Source organism: Cygnus olor, chromosome 6 (assembly GCF_009769625.2).
Source record: "Cygnus olor isolate bCygOlo1 chromosome 6, bCygOlo1.pri.v2, whole genome shotgun sequence".
NCBI lineage: Eukaryota > Metazoa > Chordata > Aves > Anseriformes > Anatidae > Cygnus > Cygnus olor.
This window is the reverse complement of record NC_049174.1, coordinates 24,474,290-24,493,693: the sequence shown is the minus strand read 5'-3', so window position 1 is coordinate 24,493,693 and position 19,404 is coordinate 24,474,290. Positions and strand designations below refer to the sequence as shown.

General features: G+C 39.8%; 1 protein-coding gene across 1 annotated transcript in view; it reads left to right on the top strand.

The window, feature by feature from the left end:
* Window positions 1–19,404, top strand: part of KALRN (kalirin RhoGEF kinase) — a 500,534-nt gene that overhangs the window by 281,379 nt on the left and 199,751 nt on the right. The window contains 1 exon segment of the mRNA XM_040562309.1: window positions 10,051–10,242. Coding sequence (XP_040418243.1) covers window positions 10,051–10,242 — 192 coding nt within the window.

The window sequence follows — 19,404 nt, the reverse complement described above, 5'->3', positions numbered from 1 at the left end:
GCTGGAAGCTTTGGAGAATTCAAGAAAAAGTTCTGCTGAATTTTCCTGTGTTAAACATTATCTCGTTCTATAAACAGTCCCACCTCGCTCAAGATGTGCTGCAGGAAAGATGTATAACCTATCTCTACAATGATGGAAAGAGAGGCACAGCTGAGACAGTGGCTGTGGCTGTGGGGAAAGAAATGCTTTGCTGTCTTATTTGAAACAGGTTTCATAAAAACCAAGACACGAGAAACAAAGCCAGGCAGTTTGCAGAATTCATGTCATAGCTTTATTTCCGCCTCTGTTTTCATGGCAGTAGCACTGCCAGTTGGTTTTGGTACTGACTTTTCCCAGTGCTGCTGACAGTCTAAAGCCTTTTAATACTGTCATCACTGTTTCTTTGAAACCTCCAAATTGTGAGTATGATATTAAACCCAGAATGCCTGAAGTTATTTCAATTGAGAAGGCAGGCAGGACTTGATAAAACTGTCATGATTGCACTCGTTTCTGCAGGGCTCAGAAAAGACACAAGCTGAGCCTTTGGGACAGAAAACAATACCGTGTCCTCCCAGATTGCTGCTCACCTCTGAGCTGCCACACAGCTGTCTTCCTCCACTCTCCTTCCCTTTTCCTTCCTATCATACAGAAGTTGGGGGGCTTTGCTATGGACTGTATGGGCTTGTTGATAATATTTATCATATGAGAAGCTTTCAGAACGCTCTGGTTTGCTCCTGACAGTTTGCCTTATTGTGCTCCCTTGTCATTTCTGCAAAACAAAATGCTTTCCTCACCTCTGTTGAGCTTGCTTCAAAGGCTCAGTTATGCAGTCACTTCAGCAGCTCTCATTCATACAGTCCGCTAATCACTTGATTAACAAGTCATTTTGCAGTGATAATATTTCCTGGTACCCTCACCATTCTGCATAAAGCTAACCAATATCAGATGTTAATTTTTGGCTGTAAGGCCAGTTTGGTTTCACATCTGACCCCAGAACATTGTTCTGCTGTCCTTGCTTTCGCTTCCGTGGTTCCATACTTCCATGTGTCTGTTACTGTGCAAAGATGTTCTCAAAGAGAAGGTATCAAGCTTTTTCAGGCTAGGATAAAACTTGGCCAATAATTGTGCATTTCAGATATCTTCCACAATTCTTGTACGTACCTCAGTCCATAAAATATTGAAACAGCAACGGGAGTATTTCATCATCTCATTTTAATGTGCTGTTTAAATATGCTTTTCCTAGAACAGCAATAGGTTGACAGAAAAAGAGAAAAGTATTCCTAAGGGTATTACTTGATCTTTACCTGGCTCTCTATTGCATTTCATATTCCCTCCCCTATAAGCACAAAATGAGCCTACATAGTAAGTAGGCAATCTTTCTGTTTAAGGTGCTGTAGGATGCTGAAGTGACGTATAACTGCTGGCTTTGAAGGGCTATGAGACCTCCTCAGTTAAAACTGTTAAGTTTTTTCAATACAGTCTCTGAAAATTGTTTCCTCAGAAATTTCTTTGGTTTATAAACACAGCTGTTTGTGCATTAGACCCAGTGTATGAGCCTTCCTGGGGCAACACTGCTTTCTCAGCTGGCAACCTCTCTAGGGCTCAGGAAAGATACCAAAAGCTGGCTTTGTGGGATTAAAATTCCATTCTTGAGCCAAAGGGGTGTTCTTCCAGCTCCTGTGTGTGCAGTCTTGCAAATCAGAACTTCTTGAATCACATCTCACAAAGTGTAAAGTAGTATGTATTCCTCGTGCTTCAAACTGCAACTTCTTTAAAGATGTGTATCAGACTCCTGTGTAATCCTGCAATGATACACACTCCTTACCACATGAAGTGTGCAGATTGCTTCTCTGGAAAGAGTAGGTTTATTTACATGTCTCATATTAGATGTGCTTAGATGTTTATTTAATAGAGGAACTTACACATATAAACTCATTAAAATAAAATGAAGAGGAAAGAGGAGGTTTGGCAGGCTGCGGGTGAAACCTTTCCTGAGCGTAGCCTTTCCAGCTAAAGAAAGAATGAAATCCCATCTTCCCCCTTGGAGCAGAAATTAAAATGAATCTTGCAATATTTAAAAAAATCCCAGCAGAGGTTTGAAAAGTCTAGATCTCAGCCAAAAATGCTTTTGAGCATTTGGGTATTGGAGAAGAAAATAGCTTTGGAAGCATTCCGTTTAAAGGCCTTGCATGGATAGTATTTTTCAGTTGTGACGGTAAAATTCAGTGATGGTTAAGCTGACCTAAGAAGTACTGGGTTAATAGTTTGTGATTTGTGTGTATGTGGTATTTGGGCATATCTACGTCTTTGCATACTTATTAATATTGGATATGATGTGTGATATTAGATGGTATTTAAACATTAGTTCACTATGTGTATCAGTTGCATTTCATTGACTAATAGTTGTGATCACAGCAATGTTAATTAGTGTGATTGTGGTAATAGAGTATTTTTCTATACTGTGACTGCACTCCTGATTAAGATGAATAGTTGATGTGATTAAAATATAACATAAGTGACATTGTTTTAATCTAAAGCAAGCCCTCAGTATGAAGTAGGACAAAGAATTCTTTTAGCTGATATATTTCCAGCTGTTAATTCTAATCTGACTTATTTGTTTAAAGGACTAGGGTAACTTTTAAACCATTTATCTGGGTTTGGGCACTTGATGTAATGTGTCAGTGTCATTCTTTTGAATTCAAATAACAAATTCATCTCACTTTGTATGTGAACCCTGAGGGAAAAGCATAAATAAAAAAATAACAAACAATACATGGAAAAATATGTGGTTCTTGATGATGGTTAGTGAGGATGCTGTGTGATATCTACCTTGTCAGTTCTTGGGAACAGTTTCTTTCTCATTCATACTGAAAAATCCACTTAAATAATCCACTGAAATTGTAATACTACTGGAGGATTAAAGTAGTAATTAACATCAGTGTGGTATTATACATGACCTGCTGACCATCTGAAATGGGAGCAAAATTTTCATTCCTGAAGCTTGTGGATGTTCCTGAACTGAGCTAAGTTTCAAATTCTGGTGAGGACAGTAACAATAGATCAGTAAATACGGGCGCTCAGCCAGAAAATGTCTGAAATAAAAATCATTTAAAACAGTATGAATTAGCCACAGTCCCTCAATAGGACATGAGAGGCAGGACATTGCAACCCCATGCATCTATGAGCTGCAAAAATAACTTTTCAAGGAGCTGGAAGAGGTTTTCTATGCAGTGCTTGCATGCTGAAATGACTTTCTAGGCACTCTGGTTCCTCAAATACATTGGCAAATAGGATGCAGTCCTGAGAACAGTAGTAATTTTACTGAAATTATCAAGAGGTTGATACTTGGACACAAACATGTACATGGTTGCACTCATAAGCTTACCTGAGACACTCGTTTGGTAAACTACTTAAACAGATGTGATTATTATTCACTCATTTAAAGGCAGGCATGGTCTTAAGTGTTCATCGAAAGAAATTATAACAGGCTCTAGGATTTGGAGAGCTCAGACTTCAGGAAGGGCTGAGTAAAGAGAACTGGTGCAGAATTATGACAAGAAAAGCCTTAGATGAATTGTCAGATTTAAGGAAAGATCAGTCTGCTAAAGATTATAATGGAAACTTCATTCATCTGGACGTTTTTAAGAAAGGTCTACAGTATCCATTCTAGTGTACAGTAGGGAGTGATCCTGTATCGATAGAGCAAGTGGCTACATGACCTCAGAGAGACTTTCTGCCTTTAAGTTCTGTAGCTGTAGTTCCTGGTAAGTCTGTTTTGAATTAGAGCAATAGAACACAAGTAAGAACATAGGTCTTGATTTGATTATGTGAAATTGAAACTGAATAAAATCACATTTTATATTAGATCATCATGTACACTTAGCCTTTGCCCTTAAGGGAGGAGGAATTTTGACAAAGATGGATGCTTCTCTAAACCCCAGATTTATTTATCAAAGGAATCCTTCATCGTGGTCACTCATTTTACCTTTAGAATATCAAATTACTAAAGATATAATGCTCCAACAAAAGCCTGTCTGTGACATCATTTAACCTAAACAAAAAAAAGCGGAGCTACTTTTAACAAAGTGGCTTGAGCAAAGTATCTGATAGCAGTAACTGAACTTGGTAATTAAGGCTAACAATAGGTTATAAGGATTGAGAAGAAATGCAGAATCAGCTCCATAATCATTTTGTGAACGTGAATCATGCTGTAGTTTCTGCGAGGAGGAGGGCTTTCCGCTCTCCTATATGCACTGAACAGAGGTACATGGCCTCTGGAGCTCTGCTTGCAGCACTTCACCATTTTTTGTCTCCTTCTCCATCTTGAGTTAATGACTCGGAAGCTGACCCAGTTCTTACTGAAGTTAGTAGGATCCTTTTTGCTGTTTTCAGTGAGAGATGGATCAGGCTTTGGTGTTTGTCTCAACATCCCATCCTCACTGCAGGAGTAGTAATACTGGAATTTCATCTTTGGTGTTGAAGAGGCAAGTTACAACTCACGGAGAAGATATCACATCAGAGAAAAACTAATAATTTTGCTAAACTTCAGCTTGCAAGCATAAAATGGGATTCCCATCACTTGTCTTTAGTCAAGAAGATCAGGTGTAAGCTAGTCATCTAAGTTCTCTCTCTTGTCAGTATTTACTGGCGTCTGGAGGTGGCATCTTTTCTGTATTATTTATGTGGTAAAACCCAGGTGACAAAACTCTGAAAGAATATGAGGAACCTTTGCCTGGAACTGCCTTCCACAGCCCCAGAACTTGATTAATATGGAATAAGGCAGACCAGTGCCGCCTCATTCCCCTTCAGCGTATCTAAACATGTTCTTACGAAGTGAGGTGTCTGAGGTATGTAGTTTGGGTTTGACACAATGATGTATCTGATCACCTGCCCCATTCTCCTGCCTCATGCTTCTGACGCATGCAACTAAATGTCTCTGGCTGATCAGCATAGTTCACGTCACCCTGGAGATCTTGGAGACAGGTACCATGAAAATTTATCAGATATAATAAACAGCTGTAAAATACCGTGAAAGGGGAGATTATTTGGAGGGGGGGACAAGCCCAACTTTGAGCCATAAATTCTTCCCTGGACGACTATTAGACACAGCCATTTTCAATGTAATCTGCATAGAAACATGCAGCAATAAACTCGTTACAGGTCTAATTGCTAGAACTGGAGGGAAAACTTTACATGGAATCATTTTGTGAAAATGCACTTGGGTCGAAAGCAAAATGCTGCACTAATTTGATGTCTTTCAAATGTTTTCAAAATAATTTGTCTCTAAGTGACTAAACTATTAGACTTTAGGTTGCAATAGATATCGTAAACAAGAAAGGCAAAATATTTCTGTTCTGATGCCTCTAACTTTTACATTGGGACAAGAACTGATGCATTATTCAGGTGTTGTTTTTTTTTTTCTTTTGTTGTTGTTACTTGTTTGTTTTTAGAAAAAATATGCCAAAGTCTTTCAAAGCAGAATTGTTGGTACTAAGCATTGTAATGCAATTTTCTCTCTCCGTAGCAGGTGAGGCCAGCGCTGGCTGCATGCAGCCAGTACTCTCCGATGTCGAGAATCAGTGCAATTCCTACTCTGAGTTAAATAGATTTGGAGAGAATGGTTGACAAAATACATCTATGATGCAAGGATTATGGATACAGTAATGTTGGTTTCAACTTTAAGGAAATCTCTTAGGCAGTTAGCTGAAGGAGCTGTGTTTGGATAATACACTCCTGATGCTGCTACAGCTTCACACGTTAACCTGGAGATGTGGTTGAATCTCAGATGAGATCTGCTCAGAGACAGAAATTGATCATGGCATTTTGGCATTTGTTGGTATGAAGTAAAAAGGAAAGTATAGTAAGTATAACAGGGAAATTTCACATCAGCTTTTCTCATAAGTAGTCTTTTTTTTTTTTTTTTTTTTACTTTGCTACAGAATGTCAAACTCTTAAAAATTAAGAACCAAAATTATGAGAATCTTATTAGCAAATATTGCCATGTGTTCAGACTGCAAGCACCTCTCATTCTGAATTGTGGTAGGGATTATTGTATGGGTTTTGCTAGTCTGTTTCTTTTCCATAATAGTGTTTCTTTTTTTATTTGCAACAAACAGAAGACAGATGAAAAAACGAATTCCAAAATCATATACTACAGCTGTTTCTATTCTGAAGCCTGAAGCATGCATTTACTATTTTTTTGTGTAATTGCAGATTTCACAAGTTGAGTAGCTGATCATGGAAAGATTAGTATAGAAAGATACTAAGAGATTTGAGATAGAAATTGTTTTTGCTCTTGAAATGGTTCAGAAGTACATAATGCCAGTTAGTAGATCACTGAGACAGAAATTCAAGGATTTTGAGTTTTCTCAGGGGTTAAAGCAACTTCAGGGAAAAGTACCACGCACCACTAAACTTTCAGAGAGTATATCATGTTACAGCTCCAAGATTTTTTTTCTGTGTAATTCGTGCTATTATTGTTTAACAGGAACTAGTTTCCACAAATCCTTGTGCAGAAAAGAGATTCTGCATAGGTTCTCCCCTCTGGAGGGGACACATTTTTGGTGTCTTCTTCCTCAGGATGCCATAGAAAATATTCTGTGGGGTTGGGGCTTGCAGAAAAGGGGATGGCTATGAATATCCTTCTAGCAGCATTTTTTTTTCCAGTGGTTGCATTAGATCATAGTATCTTCCAAGGTTTTGTATCTTGGTGCCACTGTGGAGATGTACCTAGATCTGGTGCTCCGGGTACATCCTTCCAGGTCTTGGAAGGGCTGGGAATCTGAAGCACTCTTGTGGCAGGAGGTCAAGAAAGTAATTGTAAAGGAAGACCTATTTATTATATGCTTTTCTTCATCATGAGACTTAATTCTTTCTTGGATTCCCCGCGCCCTGATCTAGTACTTGTTATGTCACACCAAAAAAATGTACAAAGTCCCTCAAACAGATGAAAAAAGGACCTGTGCTCTGAAGAGCTTGCTAGCAAGAGAGGGAGCTCGGGATGGAAATGTGAAAATGTGAAGCAGGCAAGCAGTGGAGCATTATGGTACCAACCAGGTTGAAGCTCTCAGGTTGAAGATAGCTTTAATACGGCACTTGTAGAGAAATAAGTGTACATGAAAATATTCGATATGCATAACAACTCGATATGATTTATTTGCACTTGAAACAAATGAGCAGAACAAACAAAAATAGAGCAGGCTCTCACTAAAAAGCTAACCTCTAGCTTATTTGGCATATGCTGTATTTGTATTTCATCTGACAGTAGATGACAATCCTTTCACAAATACATCAAGCTCTGGAGTTCAAGGCAAGTGCGGTTAACTCCCAGCTGTGGTTGCTTATCTGAAGTGTATCTATACCTCTTGAATCTGCATCACTGAGCTGGAAATCTCTCAGCACCAAGCCTTCCTTCTGGAATGGCAGGGATGAAGACATTAGTGTTTTTCCTACCATAAACTGCACCTGTTTTTAAAACCCAGATAATTAGCTGGGAGCTCAGTAGGAACAGATAAAAAGCAGGGGGACAAAGATTTCACTAAGCTCAAAATGTGCTGTGTTCAGGCTTGTTGTCCACAGTAAGTGTTCACAGCTATAGCAGTCTTGGCTAAATTTAGGTATGAATACCTTGCAGATGCAAACTTGTGTCATATGTTGACAGTGCCTGGCAGAGCCCTGGGCAGACACAATATACGTCTCCATCCACACCCAGCCAGCTTCCTTGTAGAAAATTCACTTTGCCTTTGGAGAATGTTGTGTAATCCAAAGGGGCTACTGCAGGACCACTGCATCCTTTAGTGTCTGTACACCATGGCCAGAGCCTCTTTTGAGGCCAATCTTCATTCTTTTTCTTCCTCAAAGCCTAGGGCTCTGCCCACACCCTTTTCGCCATCCAGGCCACTACTTGTAACTGATCATCACATCAGTGAACTCACCTCGTTCCGACTCACATCCTGGGATCAGTAAACTCACAATGGTTTTCAGCTGAGTTGGATGCAAATATATAGGTGCTAGGATAAAAGTATGAGAGTTGTATTCATACTGTGTTTCAACAAGGTGTTTGTCTCTCAAAATTGTTCTATAAGCAGAGTGTGAATGTGTTTAAAAGAGTACTAAATATTACACAAAAGCAAGGGACAGTCTTATCCCTAGGGAGCTGTACTGGTGTTTCTGCTGTTGTAGTGGTAATGTGTGAAAAAAGCCAAGAGTAGAGTAGACTTTGAAAAACAGTGCTAGCTTTGGCATGTGCTCCAAATACTGTTGGAAGAGGATTATTCAGAAAGGATGCTGTTAAGTGAAACTGGACCCTAATTCAGATCATATTAAATGGAAAATTTTTTACAAATTCTCAGCTAAAGAGGTTTCCAAAAAATGGTTATTAAAACATAAAGTTTTGCCACTGTTAACAACCTAGCCATTACAGCAGTGACCTGAAAGTGAGGGAATAAAAATTTACTGTTGGTAACAAAACTGTCTAGAATGTGTTCTTCACAGTCCAAAAGGAGAAATGCAAATACCGTGTATTTATAGTCAGCCCTCAGAAACTGGGAAAATGAACAGTGAATGACCTGTTTTCTTTCTGCTTTTTATAACTGGAAATATTTTTCCCCATTAAACACTTGGAAGCCAGTGTTCCATCTTCGTGTTCAATATTTTCTTTAGTAACAGCTATTGATTGTAGCAAGGTATTATCCCAGTAAGAACAACAGGACTTGATTTATGGCTTATATGTTTGACAGTGTTCCTTTAATGCTCTGAAGTACGTGTGTCCACAGTTTTGAAATGTCTTTTAAGTACATGTTTCAAGTTAATGCATTTTTAAATTGAGGAGGATTCTCAGTAGGATTTTGAAAATGAAAGTGCTACAGTTCTGCTTCTATTGATGGGGAAGTTAAAATTCCCAGTGGGAGCAGTCGTAGGCCAAGGCTGAGCATTTCTGAAGATCCCACCCAGTACTGGAAACTCCTTACCTCGAGATGATATTTTTGTCTCTCTGTATTAAGTGTTTAACACCACAGAGCTATAGCCCTCAACTTGAGATAAGAAAGCTTTTCTGTGACAGCAAGGGCTGACTATCTTTAACTCCTGGCTATGGAGAAGATGGCCTGCAATCCCATTACCTTTCTGCTGCTATTTATGAGAATCTCAGGTGTATTGGTTCAGTGGTGTTTTCTGCAAATGTGAAAGAGGGACGGAAAGCATGAGCGGGTACTTTGAAAGCTGAGTTAAGTTTGGTGGAGTAGGATTCACCTCTCTTCCTTCAGCCTAGCGTGTTTTGAGTACTTCATGGAGCTTCTGCATTCTTCAGTTCCTTCTGTGAGGTCAGGGTAAGGGGTCTCATATCACAAAGGCCATGGCTATGGGGTAAATCCATTCAGGGCAGTGAAGTGTTCCAATCCTTTTGTAATGGATGGCAGGTACATGGCTCGGGCAGTCTGGAAGTGCTACCCCTCCAAACCAATCTAAGCGTTGCATACTGGCAGCTGCCAGCTAATCAGGTGGACCTACTCCACTTAGAAATACAGTGCAGAACAGCAGACAAGAGGAAAAAATATAGAAGGAACTTCAAGACACCGTCTTTCAATTTATCTCACAAAAGCCATTGAAAGGGAAATGTTTCCTGGGGCTGAGGCATCTCTGGATGACTTGGTTTCATGCTGTAATGCAATAGCCATTGGGAGGCCTTTGCAGTGAGCTTGTAGCCCAGTGTCACATGAAGCACTGTTGGCTTCTGAGGTGGTGAGACCCCTTGCTTCATTACATTATCTTTGAGAAATTCCAGGGGACTTGGAAATAAACAAGTGCACAGTCCTGTTCCTGTGCCTGGCAGGACTGGGCTGGGGTGGTGTGTTTCAAATAAGAAATTGTTTCATGCCTACTCAAGGCTTAGTCTGTGTGGCTTTATACATTCTCTTTCCACAGATGGCAGCGCCTGTAGGAATTATTACTATTGTTTAAAACACTAGTAATCACTTGCTTTCATGCTTTTGAAAGTATAAACAGCCTGTTTCAGGGGTTTACTTGCCACAGTTGTATTACTCATACTCTGTTTCTTGCTTTGTTTGCTGGTAGAATACGTACACCAATGCAGACAAGCTTTTAGAGGCTGCAGAGCAGCTGGCTCAGACTGGGGAATGTGACCCTGAAGAGATCTATAAAGCAGCCCGGCATCTGGAAGTACGGATTCAGGACTTTGTCCGGAGGGTGGAACAGAGGAAACTTCTCTTGGACATGTCAGTCTCCTTCCATACCCACACCAAAGAGGTAAGATGTGCATGAGGGTTTTTTTTCTGTGTACTGCACAGAGCTGCAAGAGGCTGACTCTGGGTACAAACTGAAAACCCAGATAACATTGAAAAGGCATCATCATTGTGCCAGACTGAAATCTAGTTCACTTGATACATAAGAACAGCTGTTGTAAAAAGGAAACAAAATGTGAATGAAACACATGAGCAAAATAGCACAGTAAAATAAAGGAACGACATAACAAACAGATCAACTGTTGCTTAATTCACAACTAGAATGTATGTTGTAAAGCAAGAATTTTCTTGTAAGAACATCAGTTGATATTAACACATTAGATATAAACATGCTTGCAGGATGATACATATCATCAGAGGAATTCTGTTTGAATGTAATGTTAATTAATGTAAACATTAAGTGTTACTGGAAATCTTACATTTTTTAATGAGGCAGACTTCACTTTTCAAAATTATGGGTAAAGAGCAAACAGCCACATACTGATACAGTGAATCAGTGAGGACCTGAATAAATGCAGTTTAGCATAATTGAAAAATATCCAGAGATAAGGCTGTCTCGACAGAGATACAGTGGACAGGCCATCAAATGGGAGGCCACTGGGGATGTAATTAAAGCATACTTCACATTTTTCTGCAGACCAAAGACCATTCAGTGATGAGTGACTTTTAAAGATAGGCTTTCTGCTGAGAGAGATGGAATTAGTCAGAATGGTTGTTTTCATGCTCTGTAGCATCTGTTTGCAACAGCACCTTTAATCGGAAAGATGCCATTAGAAACTGAAGCTTTACCTTGTGCTTGTTGATTTACATGTTACAAACAAGTAGTACATAGCACATTTTAATATGCTGGGGAGCCTCCTTAAATAGAGGATGTATGCACGCATTCATATATATGTGTGCCTGGAAGATAGTTGGAGATTCAGCATGTCTTTTATAGCTATTGATACATGAGGGTTTTCATTTTATGTCCTGCTTCAGAAATACATCAAAAAAAAATAGTTACTTTAAGCTTGTGAATAGTGCTATTGTTTCCAGTGTATCTCAAACGCTTGCAGCTATTTTGGTTTGCCATAGGGGAAACTTAATTGGTTATTTCCTCACTCAAATTATTTCATAACAGTTTCTTACTGTGATTAACCTCGCTTCACCTATGCAGATGGTGACTAGTAATGCCAAGAAGCTATCAGTATAATGTTTTCTATCATCTAAATTTCTTCTGATGATTCCTGGTACTGAGTGGCCTAATTCGGGTTTGGGAACTAAAGCCTCCCTGTGTGAATGGTTTTGGGTTGCAGTGCAGAATGCTCACCTCTAACCTTCTTCAACAAGAAGGGAGCTAGCCAGCTGCACTCACCTGGTTTCAATGAGCCACGTTTTGGGGGTATAAAAATGCAGATGTACTAAAATGCCAATCTTTTTTGAAACTATTAAAAAAAAGAATCTTTTGTAACAGCATCAGTGCTGTTTACTAGGTATTGAGAGTGAATCCTAAATCTCAGCCTTATTGTCATTTACCCGTGGGACAGATGGATGCTGTGATGCCCCACAAGTACTTGCGGTCAGTTTTAGGGAGATCCAGAGTGAACAGACTCTTCTGGGTGCCTAAGCTCTCTCATACTCCAGAGGGACAGATGAGGGAGCTGTGGCATAAAAGTGGAATATAGCGAAGTCAGGATGGATCCAGAGACCTACATTCATCAGGGCAAATGATAGCTATTAGATTGGGTGCAAAGAGACTGCAAAAGTTATGGCAGTCTCCTGCAGCACCGTCCCCCCAGTATCTGGAGGATGCACAGTAGCTCTACAAGAAAAGTAAGTTTTTACATCTTCACCCCTGTGTTATCTCCACTCCTGGGGAAGCTGAACTCTCAGGTCTTTCGGCAGGTTCCCTGAAATTCTTTGTGTGTCACTACCTGCCTCCTTCAGTGATGCGTTTCTGCATGCATATTTTAAAATGGTATGTTAACCAATGTATTGTTGTTCTTCAACATGAAAAACAGATAGTGGAATTCGTCAAAAATGAAGAAATACAAACATCCTTCCTTTTCCACCTTGCCTCTGATAATATTATGTCCTTTCTCTGTTTCATATCTGAGCTCAGCTGATTTCTCCCCAGACTCTGACGAGGAGAGGTACCCAGCCATGGTGAGAACTCTCAGCCTACAGGGTTGGGCTGGACCCGATGCAGGTTCTTGCTCTAGCCGCTTGTCCAGGCCAGATCTGCACCATCCATGCTAGTTTTCTGAAACTACTTAAAAATAAATCCACCGTATTAGCTGGCATTTCAGTCCAACAAAGATAACATTCTATTCCAATTTTAAAAGTAGGGTTTATCAAGCAAAATTCTGTTTGAGTCAATGGCAGTTTTAGTTGAGCTAAAGAAAGAGTGTGGAGTCAGATTTAAATTCTAGCAGATTGCAAGGCAAAAATCCTTTTGCTACAGCAGTGAAATACAGGAACATCTGAGATCCATTGCTGCTGTTTTACCAGGAGGCATTCCAGCTACAGTGCCAACACATGCCTCCCTGATTAACCTTGCCCTCCTACCTGCAGCGCTGTGCTTGGTACTGTGCTGTACTATGCCCATTTAAACACTTCACCTGGGAGTGTCTTGGGGCAAGGAGAAAGCCGTTTGGCTGGCATGTTAAGGTGTTTAACACCTGACATGTTTTGCATTATTCTAGAAGACGTTATTAATTACTTAATACTAACTGTCATTATTCATTTCAGCCTTTGTAATTCTTAAAGAAACCATTTCTTAAACTATTAATGAGTATTTCTCGTGTGTCCTTGGAAATGAATAAACAGTTGGCTTAGTGTTTTCTTGGCAATAATGCAGGAAACTATGGCCTAGATATATTTTTCATCTAACTTTCCCAAATTCTCATTATTTCTTGATATATTAATCTACTGTGAGACAGAGCTGGTGAAAGGGAGAGTTAAGTAGAAAGAATCAGTCTTACTGACATGGTTTTTAGGTTTTTATGGAAATATCCTAAATATCTTCCTGCAGCAAACACATTGTTTTTGACAATCTTCCTAGAGCAGATGAATTGTGTTTCTGATGCAGTAATTCCCAGACATGGCTGAGTGCACTGACAGTGAACTTCTCGCTGCTTCACCTGTACTCTGCTCACCTCTTCATCTCCATGTGTGACTACTAAGATTTCCAGCATCTGAGAAACTTTCAACAGCTCCCATTTTTAAAAAGCCATCTTGTCAAATAAATGTTTCTCTTTAAAATCTTCCTTGCTAGAATTTCTTCAGGACAGTACATAGTACTGAATTAAATTTAAATCTAGATATCCCATGAGCAATGAAAGCTAGGAGCAATTTTTTCTTAATACCACAGCAGACTTGAATCACTGCTCACTTCATGTCAAATAATCATGAGAGGATTCTTTATACTAAACATTGACCTATACAGCTGAGGGAATATGAAAGATTAACAATTAAACGTAACAATAATTCAGATTTTTTTTAAGCAGCCTTACTGTAAGAATACATGCAATAGGCTGAAATTATGACTTTCTGAAATGGGAAAAACATTTTAGAAGCACAAATTTAGAGCAGTCCCCTAAGTGACTGTTAGTGTCGTAACTCATGAGTGAGGTAGTTGTCCTATTGCCTTTCCTATAAAAGAGATGTTGTGTCTCACTGTCCTACAGTATTCATGATGCTCTCAGTGTTTAATCAATATTTTCCTACTCGTTTCGGCCAAGGCATTCCTGATGGTGTGAGCAGAAACCTGCTACCTTGGGAATCAAATCCAATTATCTGTATGGCAGGATAAAGTTATAAATTATTGTCAGTGGGAGAAATGCATCCAACAGACTTGTACCTGAATCATTTCTCTCAGGATTAAGTGTGATTGAATTCAGGATCTTATTTCAGATCTAAATCAATTAGTGGCAGAATTGCCAGATCTTGCAATTCTATCACAAATCTCATGATAGTTGATGTTCTTTTGTGAGCTCTCAGCTTCTAGGATCAAATAATAATACAAGATTCTTGGCTGCCATTTCATTTAAATGAGAATAGCTTTTGAGCCTCCTGGAGAAGATTTCGCAGATGTGATAAGATCTCACCCTGCAGACTGAAAAACCTCAGTGCAAATAATCACTTGTCTGAATCTTAACATTTCACATTGGTTTCACAGTTTTATATTTATGGTTCTGAAGTGGACTTTATCATTCCAAGTATAAAAATGTAAACAAAAAAGGGCACTATCAACATTCCTGTATCATTACAAACTTTTAAAATCTTTTTGCATAATTAAATACTGACTTAATATATTGTAGACGTCCTCACTTCCCGTACAGATTTTCTGTTTAGCACTCACAGTTTTGTTTTCTCTTGCTTAGAGAAGCAGAACGTACTCCTACCAGCAGTTTCTGATTCAGCTTCAGTGTCACAGGTTTAAACAACATTATAGAAGGGTCCAGAAATTACTTTGGTCAAGTAAGTGTTGAGGTTAGGCTACGCTTCCATGTGTGTGATACCTGCATGCAAATAAAGTCTTGTCTCCATCTGCAGGATTTTAGATTTTAGGATTTGTGTAGGTGTTTAAGAGGAAGTATACGTGTATTCTGTATGTAGCTGAAGTCAAGGTTTGTTGCATTACTTGTGTTGGCTGATCATGAAGTCACTAACTTAAAAAACAAGGAGGAACTTCTCTGTATTTGGATCCATTTACAGCATATGGGTCTTAACCTGAGCTCCAAAACAGTTCTGCAAATGCCTCATAGCTCTTCGGGGTATGAAAAGCATGACTTACCACCTCTAAATTTCCCATTTTTCAGTGGGTTTCAGGTTTCCACCTTTGTGTTGCCCCAAGCCCTGCAAGAGAGCAGTGAAAACCAGGAAGAGTAGGAGAGGCAGGTCCAGGCTTTGTTGGCTCTCGGTGGGTCAGAGCAGTACGAGGAGGTGCTCAGCACTTGCAGTGCCACAAGGAGCCTGCCAGGCCTACCTGGCCCACAGAAGGGATGATGAGCAAGCTCAGGAAGTATTTAATGTTGAAAAAAAAAAATGAACTGCCAAACTCTTAGCAGGTTCTTACTGAACATGTGCAAACTGGAATTTGACAGAGGTCTTCTGAGTGACCAAATTTGGGCAGATTTTCACAGGGATGACATAATATATGTTCTTTACATGAAGGGTATCCCTGCAAAATTTCAAACCCTTGCTTAAAAGCATGGAGTGTCTGGAGCATCTCATGCAAGCAGAAATAAGACTCCTTTTCTAACACAGGCAGAATAACTCCTTTTACCCCTTCCTATCGTTCTGGACCTTTTACCTCAAAATTCATCAAGTTCAGCCTTAGGCAGATACCTGGTATGGAAAGTTTCACTCGGAACAACTTGTCTGATAAGGCCATGTGAAACTGAGAACAAAGTCTTAGACCATTAAGTGTCAGGCAGCTTCCTAGAAAGACTTACATTATTTGTGTTCGGCAGGTCACCTTGGTCACCCCACAGACATCAGTGGGGCTACTCAAGTGAGTAATGAAAGTGGGTTTACCCTGTCAGTTAGGAAGTGTTTTACTGCAGGCACCACTAACTTAATTTTGCTTGATAACCAAGGGCTGTGAAATTAAATTCTCTCTGCTTCGGTTGAATATCATGATTAGGAAATTATTTTCGTGTAGGTCGCTAATTTTGACAGGGCTTGGCTCTCGTGTTGAGGCAGAGTTTCTGGGAAGCAGGGAGCAGAAAGCTCACTGGCTAGGGGTTGCTGCTATTGACTCAAGTCAGAAGAGTTGACAGAATGAATCAAGGTTAATCATGGAGCAAACATGGCAGTGGTTCAGGGATATATCGTATAATCCTGTCGTTCGTTGTAAATTGACCCAGGATTCACAGTTAATGTTACTGAACTTAATAATTGGTTGTTTGACTTTAACGGTTAATATTGACATTTCAGAGCAACCACCCATCAGATTATACAGATTTATGATGAAGGGGATAATCAGTTTAGCAATTCCACTTTCTGGCAACTTCTAGAAGCTCTGAAAAGGTCTCATTCTGGGCACATGGTTCCCACAAAAGCACTTCTTTCCTGAACTGCCATCCTGGTCAGTGCTTTTGTTGCTTTTCTCATATTATGGCCAGATTTAAAAACAGTGGAAACATAAAACACTAAAGTGACCCAAATTATCTCCCTATGTTTAAAATGTGCTCTGACTGGGCATCTCATATTCCAACATTTTTCAGGGTGAGAATGAAGACCACGTGTCTGGTTGAAAAGATTAAAATTTTGTTCCTTCAATGGGCTAAAATTCCCAGCTGAGATTTCTAAAGCAGCAAACAAAAGCGGACTGTGAAAATACCTGCTCCTTTCACTGCATGGCTGTGAAACATCAAACTTTGAATTTACGCCTCTTACAAGTGAGAGTGTGGTTCTTCTTGGGGGCTGAATCAGTGTAGTTTGATCAGAGGGAATACTGTAAAAAGAAAACTCACAAGATAAGGGGAGGGGAAGAAGCAAATGCTTTTACGAGGGATTAAGTAAATGCTGATTTAAAAAAAAAAAAAAGTGCTAGGTTTTTAAATGTTCTGATATTCCCATCAGAGGTGGATTTGCTGGCAGACAGCAGGAGATGTGGATGAAGGGAACAGAGCTCTGCGTGTGTTGGTGACATCTATGTATGTGTATGCTGTCCTTCGCCTGGAAGGCAGATGCCTTGGAGAAGACACGTGTTCCTTTACCTGCTAGCTTACTATTATGATTCTGATAATTGGGGCTATAGAGAGGGCTCTGCTAGTAAAACAAGCATTATTTTTGTGTGAGCTGTGTGAAAGTTGACTCTGAGTTACCACTAATCAATTACCATGAAGCAAAAAAAAAAATAGGAGCAAATCCCTCTCCCATCTCCAGAGCACAGCCTGTGGCTTTGACCCAAAAGCAAGCATTCACCAGTCATTGCTTTGTTGGTGATTTCTTTGCAGGTTTAAATCTTTTCTGTAATGCTAGCAAAGCTCTGAAGCTGAGGAATGAGGACAGCTGGGGTGGTGCAGTGTGCCCCTCTTCCCTGTCCATTTGCTATCTAGAAGTAAGATTTTTTCATGAAGGATTAAGAAGCTGGGAGTGGAGAGAGTTGTGATCTCCTGGTAGCACATCCAGGTCTCAAGCAGATGAGCTTGAAGCGTGGCCAGACCTCTGGTGAATAAAATTCTGCCATCTGTGATCTTCCTTACAAAAAAAAAAAAAAAGTTGTGAGACAGAATCAAGTTAATAAAAATTAAATGTCCAACCTGCAGCAGAGCTCAGGCAGATGCATGGAAGATAAGTTCTTTCCATCTTTCTCCCATGTCCTTACCAAAGGATTCCTACAGACTTCCGTTCAATTTGTACATTGACAGCCACATTTTTCAGGCCAATCGCTGGTATTTTGACTGATTGCTTCCTATGAATCAAATATTACCAGCTTTAGAGAGTCCTTGCATGTTTTTTGTGTGTTATGGAGATGGGGCTCCAGCCTGCACACCGTGCTCTCCAAGTACCAGCCAGCGGTTCATGCTGCAACCAGAAGGGTGTTTTATAAGCACCTTTAAACAAGGGGTGCCAGCTCTCTTAAAATACCCTATTATTAGTCTTATAATAAGGAAGGAAGGGCTTATAATGAGGAAGATGGGCTTCTCCTGTTTGCAGTGTGTGGGCTTGCAGCTCTTGCTGTTGTATACAAAGGCAACAGAGTGTGCAGCCAGTGCCTGTGACAATTTGTGTAGGGAGTACTCTTCATCAAAGCCTTACAGGGGCACTTCTGTAATTCACTCATCACTCAAAAGACATGTTCTGTTGCCTCTTAAGTGTACATGTGCAAGAGAGCCTATAAAACTAGTTTAAAATGGTTAATGTCAGTGTAGTGGTTCCGGTTGATGGATTCCGTAGGACTGTTTGGTTAGAGAAAGGTCGCAAGTTTGTTTAATCCTCAGCAAGTCTCAGAATGATTCAGAATTGTCAGAAGTGATTTATTTCTGAGCTTCCTAGATTCCTTTGTGGAGCTCAACATTGCACAAAGGTCTCAAAGCAGCAGATCAGGGTAAGACTGCAAGTCATACAGCAAATCGCTTGAAAAACCACAGAGGGAAGAGGTAGTGCAACTCCCATTTGAGAAGTAATGAAATGTTTAGAGTCAGGGGACAATTTAGTGGAAAACTTAATGGTACCTGGATTTATTTAAGTGTACTGCTGAATTTGTAGAGCATAGTTTGCAGCTATGGAAAGCTCCTCCTGCACCAAATTGTACTGTATTACACTGGTGTAAATCTGAGTAAATCTTTTGATGTAGGAAGAACTTCTCCAAGCATGTATCAGTATGATGATGTGCAAAATTTGATTTGCTTAGTACAATTACTGCAGCTAATTACATCCAGATTTGTAATTACAAGTAACATATTAAAATTATACTAGAAGGTGAACATGTTTTTGCAATTCATGATGGTAGCAGAAGCATAGAACGTGTACAACTGATTCTTCAGTAATAAGCCAACTCTTCTCCTAGAGAAAATAGGCCCTGAATTACATTTACACGACCTTGGGCTGGGGATCTCACACTCCCTGATGTAAGTGTAGCTACCCAAATCACGTTTTCCTTGAGAGGGGATTATTTTGTGCTATATCAGTCTGGTCCATGCAGGACTTGGAAAAAGCATCAGATGTTTAGGCATTGCAAATCCTTTTGCCATAGGCAAGGTTACTAATTAAAACATGTTAGCATACAGAAGCACCAGATGCAACCTAACCAAGGATGAATGTCAAGAAATTGGCAAGGAAAAGGGAAAAAGCAAGAAAGAGGTTAGGAAGAGATCAGGTTTTTATTTTTTTATTACAGAACGTTCCCTTTTTTTCCACTCACCATTTCTTCTCAACCAGTTTGGTAATATCTGACATTACATCTTGCAGCAGGGTGTCTCACCAGCTGCATCTTACCATGGAAGTCGCATATTGTGGCATTTCATCATGTGTAGTGTCTGGTCATATCCTATCTTGTCACATTTTATTAGGTATGCTGTCATCATGTGACACTTCACTGGTGGCATGCGGTCACATTACAGCTCATCATTACATACATTGTTTGATGTGTTTCCATTGACGTTTCCATCAGGCCTTGAACATGCCTTTGTGACTTTAGAAAGTGTTGTTGAAGTATGCTCTTAATTTATAA